The 14,894-nt window shown below is 30.7% G+C and overlaps 1 protein-coding gene and 1 pseudogene across 1 annotated transcript; both read right to left on the bottom strand.

Moving 5' to 3' along the window:
- Positions 1 to 314: 314 nt before the first annotated feature.
- Positions 315 to 4,798, bottom strand: LOC114171454 (tetraketide alpha-pyrone reductase 2-like). The gene is made up of 6 exons (XM_028056466.2): positions 4,492 to 4,798; positions 4,240 to 4,412; positions 3,432 to 3,617; positions 2,794 to 2,956; positions 1,300 to 1,489; positions 315 to 545 (listed from the first exon to the last, which is right to left on the bottom strand). The coding sequence occupies exons 1-6, from the start codon at positions 4,595 to 4,597 to the stop codon at positions 404 to 406; spliced, it is 960 nt and encodes a 319-aa protein (XP_027912267.1). The 5' UTR covers positions 4,598 to 4,798; the 3' UTR covers positions 315 to 403.
- Positions 4,799 to 11,121: 6,323 nt separating this feature from the next.
- On the bottom strand, positions 11,122 to 14,271 carry LOC114174497 (20 kDa chaperonin, chloroplastic-like; annotated as a pseudogene).
- Between the last annotated feature and the right edge of the window lie 623 nt (positions 14,272 to 14,894).

Below are 14,894 nucleotides of genomic sequence, written 5' to 3' on the forward strand. Positions count from 1 at the left end.
CGATTGTGATTTTTTTTTTAAAAAAGTACTAATATATATATATATATATATATATATATATATATATATATATATATATAATTCTTCCAGAAAAATATTATATCATGTTCTTATCACTATTTTGCACTAATGTATGTGACTTCGATTGTTATTTTTTTATATATGCATGTGTATATGAAATTTAAACTCATACTTACATTATTTCTGACAATTCTCTTAAATTAGGCAAAATCAGATCATGTCAAGTTAATTCAATATTTTGTAATATAAATTTAAGTGCAAGGTATTAGAAGTAAGAATAAAATAACGTGACATGATAGATAATAAATAAATTATTTTATTTGTTCATATTTCTTTATTTTGCTTCATATTACACTACACGAAACATGAAACTTAACAACTGTCACAGAAATCCCTTGTCCTGAAAACTTGTGATGCAATCATCAAACATCTTATCAAGGGTTATAAACGGAGGAAACCCCAGCTCAGTAATTTTGGTGGTGTCCATGCTGTGTGGATTATTATCTCCCTCCTGGCTGCTGCACCTGTAATAGAATGTTTAGGTCATTTAATTTGTAGTAAATTAGCGGAATGTTCTTTTAAAATGTATTTTTAATTTCTTAAATTAAAAATAAGTTTGTTTTTTGGGCTTCAAAATTACAATTGATGTTCTTAATTCTTAGTTAGGCTTGTAATTTGAAAATATATTTGCTCATTTCCGTGTGCAAATATTTTTTTATTAAAACATGGTCAGCATAAATAGTTTTTAAGAGAAAACACACAGGTAGATACTTGATGATTAAAAATAAAAATATCTTATTCTATACTTCTTATTCCTTAACTATGCCAAATCTTAACCACATTTACACAAATGGCATAACAAGGTTTTGTCAAATTACAAAACTTGAAAGCATAATTTTAAAATTAAGGTAATGCAAATACACTCTTCTTGACAGGGTTATGATAAACTAAAAAACAAAAAAAAATTAGAGTGAATGTTTAAGATTTTCCTAATTCGTAGTAATATTAATTTTAAGTCAAACACTTCAGTATTTATGTTTTTGAACTATCTCTATTTACAGCTAATATGATTGGTAATTAAATAAGAATTTATACCTCTTAAAATTAAGATATAACATACTTAAAATATGATTGTTGATTTTTTTTTAATCCCTAAATTTTTTATTTGAATTAGATTGTCTTTTACAACATTTTTCTAACAATCTATTAGATTCATAAAAATAATTATAATTTTGATCTGTTTTTCACTAATTGAATTAATAAGAAGATTTTACTTACTTGTTTTCATAGGGGTAAGAGGGATATTTAGAACGAAGCATTTGAATGATTTGTGACCAGTGAGCTACTGTGCTTGAACAAATAAGCCTCCCAGATGCATTGGTATTCTCCATAGCCAACAAATGAGCAGCTACCACATCATTTATGTGTACAAACCCCACTGTTGTATTAGGATATTCCCCTTTTATGCCTGTTAAAACATATATAAATTAAACTCTGAAAACTGAATAATGTTTTCAAGAAATTTAAAATTAGTTACTCAATTATTATCTTAACTTCCATTAAAAAATAAAAAAGTTACTCTATTTGGTAACTTTGTCAACCAAATCTTTGTCAAAAAATTATTTTCCTTTAATTATGTATTATACAAGTTGGATAGTTTCTCTCTGAAATTTTCACAAGAGAAAAAAAAAGATATAAACTAAAATTGGGTTATACACATGTTAAGATTTAGTATTTAAGAATTAAGCAGTTTATACAAAATAAAAAATATATATTATTTTAATGTTTCTTACCAAAAAGTATTTAACAAAAAAATATCTAATATTCTTAGAATTTTCTTTATACATATTTCTGCATAAAAAAAAGAAGAAGAAATTAACTTGTTCATAAATTAAAACTTACTTATATATAACTTGAAAATTAAATTTGTAAAGAGTTATATGAGATAATTTTTATATATTTATGCACAAGTCAATTTTAAATTACGAAAAATATTTTTTTTTTCTCTTAGAAGGTTTCATAGAAAAGAATTTGACACTATAAGGAAGATTTTCAAATTCAATCTAGCAATCGCATGGTCTCAATCAATCATAATTTTTCTTTCAAATATGACAATAATATTTGCTTGTCCCCATTTTATTAAAAAAATGTTAACCCAATGAGAAATCAACAAATAAAATTTAAATTAAACACGGAGCTATCAGGTTAGTTTTTTTGTCACATCAACATTTTAATTAATGGAATTTCTTAACCAACATTTATCCAAAAAGAAAATGAAAATGAAAATAAAAAATCTATCCTAAAAGGTAAGAGTAATCATCATTTCAACATGAAAATATTTCTACAAACTAGTTTATGTTAAATCAATAAAAAAATTATTATATTTGAGTTTTCAATGCATCAATTTCTCATTTTTCTCTCAATACTTTTAGTGTATTAGAATAATTCACACCTACAAAATAATTTTACACTCGCAATTTGAAAGAGAGAATATAAGAGAAGGAATTTTGTAAGAGCATATAACTAATCATGTAAAACATAGTTAGATTATCAAATCACTGAAGTTGTTAAAAAAATGGATAAGTTATCACCAAGATGAAAGTTACCCGTTTTTCAACGGGATATCATAATCGAATAATTGAAATTATGAAAATGTCAATTGTCTATTTTTAAATCTATAAAGCAGCATTAAGTGATTGAAAAAAAAAAGTGAAAATTAAGTTGACATGAAATATGAAAAATGTGTGTAACATAAGATCATGATCTACTAACCTTTGACAATGCTAAGTATCAAGAGAAGTGTACTTGTTGGTTGTGGTGAAAGGAGTGGACCAACAACGAACGAGGGATTAACCACAACGACATCAATGTCATTTTCTTTTGCAATCCTCCAAACTTCTCTCTCTGCTATCGTCTTTGCATATGCATACCATAACTGCATATATTTATAATACTTTAGTACAATGCCAACTACACAAGGTAACACCGACTTCTAAAATGTATTATGTGACAACCCAAAACAATAAAATATATCGAAATAAAACTGACATTTATCCAAAATATATTAATTTGGTTCTAATGACATTTATGTGAACCTTTTGTTATTGTAGTTTTATCCAAATTTAGAGGAGTCATGTGATAAAATTTAGATACATATCATCCGCAAAATTTAGATTATTTTTTACTTTGAAATCTTTAATTTTGACACGTGACGTCTTTTAACATACAAGATAATCTGAATTTTGATACAAAACACCTTTTGAACAACATTAAAATCAATTAACTAAAAGAACTATATTAAATATATTTAATAAAAAAATTAAAAACTCAATTTAATAAAACAAATATAAAAACTAAATTAAACGATATGCCTAAATAGAGTCATGAAATTGGGTAGAAAGTGCAATTACATTGTAGCGTTCGCAGTACTCGAGATCTGTCCAATGAGATTCATTAAGAGGACCGAGTTGTTGCACATCATGACGGTATCTTATGGAAGAGCAAGAAGAGGTGAGCACGAATCGTTTCACATTTGCCTTTAAGCAGGAGTTAAGCACGTTCAAAGTTCCTTTTACGCATGGATCAATCAAATTCTCCTGTCATATAAAGTCAGATCATCACAAATCTCACTATAAGAAGCTACTAATAAAGAACAAACTTCACCCGACGTCAAAACCGAGAAGGATTATTCACAAACAATTTGTGTGCACATTGTTGTGTAAAATCAAATTATGCTAAAATCACATTTCCATAATACGAAAAGGAACTCTTTATTGATTCTACCTTTGTTTTTTTCGGTTTTGTTTTCTCATCACTTTTTTTAGGTGTGTAACAGATTATTTATCCAGCAGTGCAATGGGGCAACTGACAAACTTGATTCATTTTCATCAATATTTTACGTTCCTACGTATTTTTCTTCTCCCGTCTTGAAGATTGAAAAATTAAATCTTTTTGTGAAAGTTTTTTACCAACAATATTATTTTAATAAAAAATTTCCCAAATGATTCCTTATAAGATTCATTTTCCAGAATAACATCGAACACATAGTAAGTAAGAATTTTAATTTCTAAGGGCTGAAATTTCAGGTATCTCTCTAGAGGCCAAAGTATGGATAATAATGGCCTAATATAGAGTGAAATAAAGTGAAGAAAGGAAGTTTTAAGGTTGATATTTGTGTGTGTAGATCTCTAAACAAAACACTGAAAAAGGGAAAGATACCTTAACGTTGTCGTCGTACGGAACAAGCACAGGGGAAGCAGTATGAAAGACACCATCAACTCCTGTCACTGCCTCCTCAAAGCTTCCTTCCACCAACAGATCTGCTTTCAAAATCTTCAGTCTTTCTTTGCCTCCATTTAGTTCGGTGAGAAAACCAACCTTCTCCTTATCCCCTGATAAAAATTAAATAATTAAATTTATTCCAAAAAGAAAAAAAAAATTATGGAGAAATGAATCGATTTAATGGCATACCTGGGTTTCTAACGGTTGTCCTCACCGTATGACCCTTTTCTAATAAGGTCTTAATTAAGTGAGATGCGATGAAGCCAGTACCTCCTGTCACGCAAAACTCGGGCATTTCTAACTACTTTATCTTCAGGTTTTTGGTTTCGAAATCTCACGTTGTATACTGGTATGATGAAGGAGCGTCTTATTTACCTCTCACCACTCACTGGTAAACAAAAGACCAAACTCAAAAACCTATGACACAAGAGAGGCGTGGGAGATGTGTGTCCTATGTTTGTATGTTTGGTAGAACACACTAGAGTCATGTGAAATGCATACTACTCTGTTTGGTGGGACACATGTTTTGTATCAGAGGATGATTTTTTTTTTTTTTTAAATTATTATAATTAGTATGAGAGGCGTATGCACGGGTATTTTTTTTATTTGTATTAAAATAATTAATATAGCTATTATATTTAAATAAATTATTTATTTCTATAATTATGTTTAAGTATTATAACTATGTATAATTATAAATAAAGAGTTAAATAATATAAACAATTAAACAATTAATTATAAATTAATAATATTATTTTAGTATTGATTTTTTAGGTTAAAGTATATTATAAGAAGTACAACTAATGATACTAAGTAAGAGATTATAATACTAATAATAATAATATTAATAATAATAATAATACCAACAACCATTCCAATACCAATAATAATAATAAGATAAAAAACTAATATTTAAATTTAAATTTTTTAATTTTAAATTATAAAATTGACATATAATTGATTAATGGTGTGTAGTAAAACAATATTGTTATATGGTTAAAATTTATAATTAAATTTTTAAATTATATATTATATTTAAATGAAATATATATATAAAAGGTTGTTGTTAAAGTAAAATTTAGGCATTATATGATCAGGTGATTAAAGGATTTGGGAGGCCTAAAGCAAGATTAGAGATTTTATTTAAAATTTATTTTTCAAACTTTTTTATACAAACTTATTCATTAAATTGTCGAAATTAATTTCATTTAAGATTTTTTTTTTCAAATAGGTGTAAGGCTAATATGTTTAATCTTTCATGTATGTTTATCAAGAGTATCTTGTAAGGCCCACTTATTTTTCTGCCCCAAAGTTTAAGGGTATGCTCTAATCTGTTGGGCCTAAGGCTGGCCTATAGGGTACCCAAAACTCCCTTACAACACTTGTTCCCATTCATTATGCACTTTGCCAAAATAATTCACTCACTCTATCATTTCTCCTCCAACAGAGCTCTGCTAGGGTTTCGCACCATCCCTATTCAAGCTAGCTCAACCTCATTTCTATTCCACGTAAGTTGGTCTTCAACCCATATCCTATCCTCTCTAGTCTTATTTTCGTGGTTCCAACAGAGGTTCGTCTTGATAACCTCATTTTCAATTTGTGCTAGTGTTTCCAGCTCTCGAATCTGCTTTTGAAGCTGTAGTGCTCATTGACTTAGGTGTCAGTGTCTTTGGCTAGCATTTTTCAGGTAAGGAAAGCTAGGGTTTTCACATTTTTTTAATATGTTGATGTTTGGTTGTTGTTTGTAGGTTTTAAATGCGTGATTGATGTTCATGCTTGTGTGAGATTGAATTGGTTGTGGCATTGTACTGTTTTCTTGGTGCTTTCCTGGCTTGTCTGTGCAAACAGTGGAGGAACCCGATATTCTCGCCCAAGCGAGCAAGTCTCACCAAAGCGAGAGTACCTGGAACCCTCCCAGGTTTTAGTTCGCGTTGTCACTCAAGTGACGAGCTCACGTTTTGAGCGAGAAGACATCTCGCTCAGGCGAGGAGGTCTCACCTAAGCGAGAACATGTGAAAGCCTCATTGTTCCACTGCTCGAGCTCTCGCCTAGGCGAAAGGAGCTCGCTTGATCGAGAGGCCTCTCTCGCTTGAGCGAGGGCTTCTAGCCTAAGCGAGAATTGGGTCGAGACGTGCTCATGTATTGTTTTCTCCTCTGTTCTTGGTTAATGGTCACATGTTTGATTGAATTACTCTATTAAAGCATGAATTGAGTGATTATGCATGTATTAAATGGTTCATGGGCTGAAATTGATAAGATGGTATGATTATGCATATGAAACATGATTGGATGGTTGGTTATAAATTGGCATGAGATTGGTATGCATGATTATTCTATGATTGGTTGGTGAGACATGACTATGGTATGATTTAGGACGTAATTCCATGAATCTTTTGGTAAGATCTCATGGTGGTGCCTCATGGTTTAGGATGTAATTCCATAAATCTCTTGGTGAGATCTCATGGTGGTGCCTCTTGGTTTAAGACGTAATTCCATTACCCTCTTAAGGTTTCGTGGTGGTGCCTTAGTATATAATTAAGTAAGGATTCAAGTAAAGATTGCATCCTGAAACTCTAAAGAGTTAGTTAGTCTCATGTTAGCAGATGTGGGAACCCCTCGTGGTCATCAAGGTGATGGAAACTCCGTTGTGTAGCTTATCTTGGGTCGGATCCCCTTACTCCGAGTTTTGTTTTAGGGTTGTGGACTATGTATTATCTTGCTCCTTGAGCATATATTTTGGATACTGTTAAACTTTTATCCCGTTTTCTTAATGGCATCGTGGTGTGCCTTGGTTTTGTTCCTAGTAACTTTTGGATAACTATAAGGAGTGACACGTATACTCCATGACTTTGCTCTTTATATTATTTTCTGTGATGTTTCATTTAATTAAGTTTATTTATTAAATGAGATGTTACATATTTCATCTTCGGTATCATGAATTTGAGAATCAAAATTATCCTCATCACTTCTTTCTATTGTTATTTACACCTATGTCTATTGTTATTATCTTGTTCATTCAATGTATTTTCTAATTCAATTTTTCTTATATATTTTTATAGATTTATTCATAGTTCATTCTTATGAATGAATTAAAGCCTAAATTTTTCTCTTCTTCTGGATTTTTTAATAACCTAATTGAAAATTTCTAATTGATATATCTACATATTTTTATATGAAATAAAAAATTATGATATATAAAACACTACTAAAAAATAACTATACAAACAACGAATGAATTAATAAAACAATAAAACCTAGTTTTGGTTGTAAAAAAAAAACTTGATCGTAGACTGGTACTATCTTAAAGTCTTAACTTTTTCATAAACCTGCAAAGTTTATTTTGAGATAAATCATTGATAAAAACAATTAAAAATATTATTGTTCTTCTCAACTAAAATCCTAGACACTAAACTCTAATCCCTTAACAAAATTAGATAAAAAAAATGCATTTCTAATCATATAATACAAATTTAATAAATAAAATAAAAACAACATTAAGACGGATAAAAAGAAAAATATACTAATCATAAATAAAGATAAAAATATTGGTATATATGGATAATATGAGATTTTGATATGAATTTGTTTGTGTAAATTATAAAATTAACATAATAATTGAATAGTAAAATGTCGTTACATGGTTAAAATTTAGAATTAGACCTCTTAGTTAAATATTATATTAAATAAAATGCTTTACCTTGATTTTTGTTGTTCATAAATTCATGAGATAGGAATTATTTATTACTAATAACAACAACAATAAAGAGAGCCGGGGTATCAACCAATAGTTGTTTTTTGTTTTAATTTATATTAAAAAGTTAATTTAATTATTAGTATATTTAAATAAATAAGTTATTTATATTTTAGTGGTATAACTATAATATTACAATAAAGAGTATCATAATATAAAAAATAATAATTAATCATAAGTATTTTTTTTATAACAAATTAATAAAAAGTAAATAATATTATTTTTTATGTTAAAATAATAGATTATAGGATATACAATTAATAATACCAAAATTAATAATAGTAATGAATTATATTGATAATAACAATATTACTAAAATAATAATGATTAATTTTTGTATGTAATAACGTTTAATAGAAGAAAAATATGGTTGTAGTTAGTAAATATTGAGAAAAAAACGTTGTTTGGTATTTCACTTTTAGTAAATTTATGCCTCTTGCTTTTTGTCTCCGATTTCATTGTCTTCGGTAGTGGCAAGTACTGAAGTCTCATAAAAATACAGTGCATTGTAATAAAGTTCTACTAAAAAAAGTAGTGCAACAGTCACATAAAAAATATTATCCTCCGTATTATAACTGAGCATAAGTACATATATTGAATGTTTAACAATATCACACTATAGAAAGTTTAATTAAGAGGAAAATATGAAAGGCCTCTGTCAAAGTATAACACAACAGACATTCAAAAGTCAAGGACTTGTAAGGGTAGCCAATGAAACCTAATCAAATTACACATTCAAAATGTTATAATTTTTTATCGTCTATATTGTGTTTAAAATATTATATTACTCGTAGGGGATAAGAGTAAGATTTTGGAAAGACAAATGGATTGGAGACCCCTCATGTATAAATACCCTAGATTATACTTAAATGCAAAATGACAACAAACTACTTTGGGACAGCAAAGTGAGTGGATACAAAATAAGTGAGAATGCAAAATAGAATGGAGGCCACAATAATGGAAAAAACCTCAAGTTGTGGCACTACTGCAACACTTAACGCTAAAAACACTAATTACTCAAAATAGGGATGAGTTGTTATGGAAGGATAAAGAAAGGAAACAATTTTCAGTAAAAGAAGCATATAAAAAGTTTCAAAACAATTGCGAGCCAAAAGATTTTGAGTTGTATAACTCATTTTGGAAAGTGAAGGCTTTACCTGCCGCTCAACATTTCGTGTGAAGGATATTTTTAAATCGTATTGCAACAAAAGAAAACTTAAGAAAAAGGGAAATATTGTTAGAGTATTATCTTTGCCCCATGTGTGGATCAACGAAGGAATCTGCTAATAATTTGTTCTTTACTTGTAAGATAACATGACTGCATGAAATATGTGTAATAATTGGGTTGGGATAAGTATTGTTATCTATAACTAAGCCAATAAGAACTTCCAACATTTCTGTCTAATGTAAATTAATGAAAAAGGAAATAGAATATGGAGGTGCTTGTGGGTAGCAATCATATGGACTTTATGGAGCCATAGGAACAATGTTATCTTCAAGAATATGACAGTAGATGCAGAAGAGATTTTCTGCATGGCACAGTTAAAGGTTTGAGTATGGATTAAATACAAATATCTGAAGGCAAATTTCACGTACTCTAACTGGTGCTTAAACCCTATTATATGCATAAAATCTATAGCTCGATAGATAAGTAAAGTTATTGTTAGCAATGGAACATAACATATAAGTGCAAATTAGCTTGAACGACAGTCGAACTCCAAGAAATATATAATTTACTCATCGGGACTTTTGCTAATAGTAGGTTTTGGTGGTTGGAAATGGGGACTTTAACAGTAGGCTTTAGGGAAGTGGGAATGGAAATAAGGCATAAAATATGAGGCTTACTTATGTCATTTTGTTAAGGTTGAATATAATCTAACGTTTAGAGGTAATTTATTGGGTTAAATAACATCTTGTTTGCTTAACAAGGACACAAGTCTCCTTCCCTCCTTTAGTTTTTAGCTTTTGTAGGGAAAAATGAATTGGTCATAGTGGCTTGGATTCTTTTGCAACATCTTGTTCTCTTGATTAAGGAAGGTTGTTGTAGTGTCCTTTATAGCAACTCAAAAGTTGTGTACAATAGCGGTGGAGATCCCAATGAGAGGTTGTAGAGTAATTGTGGTTTAAATGATGTTTGTGTTTTTGAAGTGCAAAGCCTCATAGGCACATTTGACATGACCAAACAAAAGCATTCATCAACACTCGTGCGACTGCTCTCAAAACTTATAATTGCATTGTTACAAGGAGGGAACTTTCTAGCTTAGGAACTATTTCTCTCATAGTCTTTGATAGGAAGTTTGTGTTTTATTTATAGTATCTACAATAAGAACTCCTTTTTGTATATGGGTTGAGATACCTTTTTGTCTCGCACACATTTATATATTCTTATTCTTTGCCGATAAAAAAAAATTACTGGTAGTCAATATCCGCATGTATTTTATAATAATATTATTAAAATAATTAACTAAAAAATGACTTTGCCCTCATAACAAGCTATCCGTCATAAGAGCATTGATTCTTAACCAAAACGTCATTTTGCATTAAAAATAAAATTTTAAAATACCAAATATTTGTCAATTATATGATAAACGCATAAAATGCATAATATTGTGAATATCTTGTAAGAACCATATACATTATACTTGACTTTATATTTCCTTGATGTTGCCAAGGTAGGAGCATTTTCCTTTTCCATAAATTTCTACTATGATTTTCATTAATAGTTGAAGGTCTTTAAATAAAACAAGGAAAGCATATCAATAAATTTCTACTCTGATTTTCATTAATAGTTAAAGGTCTTTAAATAAAACAAGGAAAGCATATCAATCAGTCAAAGTCTACAAATTATACCATCACACATTGACCTCTTCTAGAAAGACACCAGAATGCTTTTTGATTTGGTTAACATGGGAAAAATGTTTAAGAAAGAGATGATCTAACAAAATGATCTTAGTTCATTCTCTAAACTCTTCGATGCTTAACTCAACAAACTTAAAATAGCACAAAAGAAAAGATAATTTCAAACCATTAACTTGAACGTAAGAACCAAAATACGAAAAGAAAAACATTTATTCAACATTTGAACCCTAAACCACAAATAATGAGCCATAACCGAATATGGATTTAACGCATAGTTAACCTTTTATATCTATGTCATAATGAATGTCACAATGGAAATAGATTATTATAGTAAAAGATGAAATAATGGGAATCAGATAAAAAAGCAAAGTGCTATACTGATAGATGAGCATGATGAAAAAAAAGATGGAATAAAATTGATATAGATAAATTGGGCCTAAGTATAATCCTCTTAATTAGTGATATAGCTAGAATATCTTTTCGAATCGAAGAAAAGTGTGAGAGCATTATATGAGTGCATACCATTCCAACAGAAGGTTTCTCCTTTGTTGCCTTAGTAAGTAACAAACTAGTAGGAGTTTTTTCCTCGGCTTCAACAACCTGCATTCAATATTTAATCAATTAGAGAGACCACAATGCAAAAATAAAAAAAACATTGATGCCTCCCAAAGGCCATAATGCCTTTCGATGCTGCTCTTATATGGATAAGAAGATTAACATAACTTACCATTTGAGCACAACCTAAATACATAAAGAGAATTATATTATATGGTTACAAACATGGTTTCCAAATGATATAATATCACTCCCCACTTAAAGATCCAAAAAATGGAATAAGAAATGGAAATACCTTTATAAGGACTCCATCATTCAAGGGTTTAAGATCTTGATGTCATTAGTTTCAAGGATACTGACAATGTCATAATCCTTCACAATAAGATGTTTTGTACCATTGAATTCTACCTCAATACCAATGTATTTCAAATATACAACTTGTTCACCAATCTGTATAAAGACAACACATCACATCAAAGTATCAATAAGAGACAACCTCATTATTTTCCCAAAAAATTAAACACAAACCATTAAAGGTTTAAAGACCTCCAACATAGAAACAACATTACCTTCACACTAACATTTACTTTTGTCTTCCCAACTGTCTTTCCTTCACCAACAATAACCACCTCATCCTCTTTGAGACTTTGTTCGGGTGGTTGAGGGAAGCAAAATCCCACCTTTATTTTTCTCCTCTGCTTCCTTAACTTTTATCAGTACTCTATCATCCAAAGGCTTAATTGCAATGTACTGCACAACAAACCAATAGTTACACAAAACATTGGATTATCAAAGCACAAACTTAATAAACAAAAATTGTCTAAATATATTAATTGTACATTCGTAATAAGAAATTCAAAAACTTACAATGGCAATCTCGTTTGTCTTAGCATTAGAAATTCAACATATTAAAACAAAGTAATTCATCTTTTTTCATATACAAAAGTAAGAATTAGAAGAAAATATATAGATATTGTAGGAGCAACAATAGCGGCAACTTCGACAACTAAACCCTAGAAGGACCTTTGGGAGATATTCCCAATTCTCACACGACCCAAAGGCCTTTAATCTTAGATTTTAGAACAAAAAAAATAAAAAAAATTATCGAAATCAAACTTAAAATCAAATAGGGAAACAAGAAAAATTAAAATGTCTAAACAGCGAAAACGAAGATACCTTAAAAAGCAAACTTTGGGTTGAAGAATACCTAAAAACATATGTTTATCGAATAAGAAGCAAAAGAAGACCCTTTTAATGAAGAAAACTTACAAAGACGAAAACATAGTTCGGTTAAACAAAAATGTAGAAGAAGAAGCTTTGACGAAGAAGAAGGAGAACTCAAGCTATTGACTTTGAACAATACCTTACGTTCAATCGATGTTAACCGAATAATAAGCATAAAAAAACTCTTTGATTAGAAAAAAGGCATTTTGAATTTTGAATCCTTTAAACTCTTTTACTTGCACAATGTTGCTGTCATGGAGATGGAGAAAGTACATTCAAAAACACAGGAAGACAATAGCCTCGAAAATATCATGGGTTCAAAGATTCTTGATGTACATAATAGTAAATTAACCTAGAGAAACCAAATGAAGGATAATAAAACCCTGAAACGTTAACAAAAAAAAAAAAGACAAACACATAATAGTTTTCAGATACAATAAAATGAAGAAATATACATCAATGACACTACAAAGCTCAAACCATAATCCGAAAACACCATCAAAGAACAAACTTTCAACCATTACAAAAAAAAAATCAAAGAAATAAATCAATCAGAAAATACAAGTTGAAAGAGTATAAAATAAACGAAAAAAAACTAGATTCCAAATACGTTACCTGGTTCATTATAACAGATACATGTTCTTCAATCCAACCACTAAATGCATAGCTTCGTCCAGCCAAAAATCAAACTAAAATAACGGAAGCATTCTGACCAACTCAGACATGTTCATCATCAAGTCTCTTAGAAATAGTGTTTGTGCCATTCTCAAAAATTGATTTTGGAAGACAAATACCGAAATATCTAAAACAGTAATGGAGCGTAAGATCCAAAAATCCAAATCCTTGGCAAAGCATAATGGTAAGATCATCACACTAGTGCATGAAAGGGAAATGACAGCGGTTATTTCCAGCTTTTGGCTTCGAGTCCACAACTGAGGCATATACGGCCGAGGTAAAAAGGTAGTACTTTATGCCTCGGTTGAGGCATATTTAATATTTACTGCCTCGGGTCTGTTTTAACCGCCGTAGAAAGATACATTTATTACCTCAATTCTATTTCAATCGGGGCATATGACCCTTTAAAAAAAGAAAAGAAAAATTCGAACACAACCACAGAAAAAAGCAACAATGGTTGTCCCTTTGAGAGTCGCAACTGCTGCTTCTGTTTCACGCATTTCAATGCCCAAAAACCCAACGTTCATTTCACTTCCACGTTTCAACTACACCCTCAAATTCCACAACTCACCTTCTCTTCATCCACGCCCTAACGCTCTCCCCATGCGGCCTCACCACTACATTCGAGCCATCAACGAGGCAACTGTGGAACCTGAAATTTCTAAGAAGCAAAAAGAAATATGAATCTATTTTTGTTGGGTAAAATTGTTAGTTTCTTTACTGTGCAATAAAGATTTATATATTTATATATGCTTGGTCTAGAATATTGAAGAAACAAAAACATAAAAGAAAGAAAATGAAGTGAATAGAGAAGGAAAAGGAAAGAAAAGTGATGATTAATGCATATACCTGAATAGGTGTGAGGTGTCTAATAGTCCCCATCCTCGCCGTTTCAGGAACTCCATTAATGGTTCTCCCCATCCTCGCACACACATGGGAATCCCTAATGCATGACCCTATCTTCCAATAGTCCTCCAAGTAGTACTCCGAATACGCTTGGTTCATCACCCTCCGCCGACTCGACCCTTTGTCCGTCACCACGTACGCGAATATGATGAAGCCGATCAGCACCGCAATCACCATGAACATCACCACCAGGTACAACCGGATCAGAAACGTGTTCCGGTAACACGCGTTGACGAAACCCGCTAGGGACACCACCATGAAGCTCACTCTCACGCCGACAACGAAGGAGCAACAAGAAAGGCCAATTTGATGGCCAATCGGTGCGATGAAGGCGCAAAACAGTGGTGGCGGAACGATGTGGAGGCACAGGCAGCGCTGATTTTCGAAGGTATAAGATGCATCTACAATGCAGCAAATTTGGGTTTTTAAAACCTAACTGGCCTTACTGCCTCGGTTGATTTAAAACCGAGGCATAAACATGCATAGGCCTTGGTTTAGTGAATAACCGACGCATATACTCACACAAAAAAAAAACAGCGATGTAGAAAAATTCTGGCATTGATAGGCCTCGGGTGAAACAACCCGCTGTAGTAAACCATTATATGCCTTGGTTCAATGGGAC

Source organism: Vigna unguiculata, chromosome 2, assembly GCF_037176805.1.
Source record: "Vigna unguiculata cultivar grain cowpea cultivar isolate G323 ecotype 2 chromosome 2, ASM3717680v1, whole genome shotgun sequence".
NCBI lineage: Eukaryota > Viridiplantae > Streptophyta > Magnoliopsida > Fabales > Fabaceae > Vigna > Vigna unguiculata.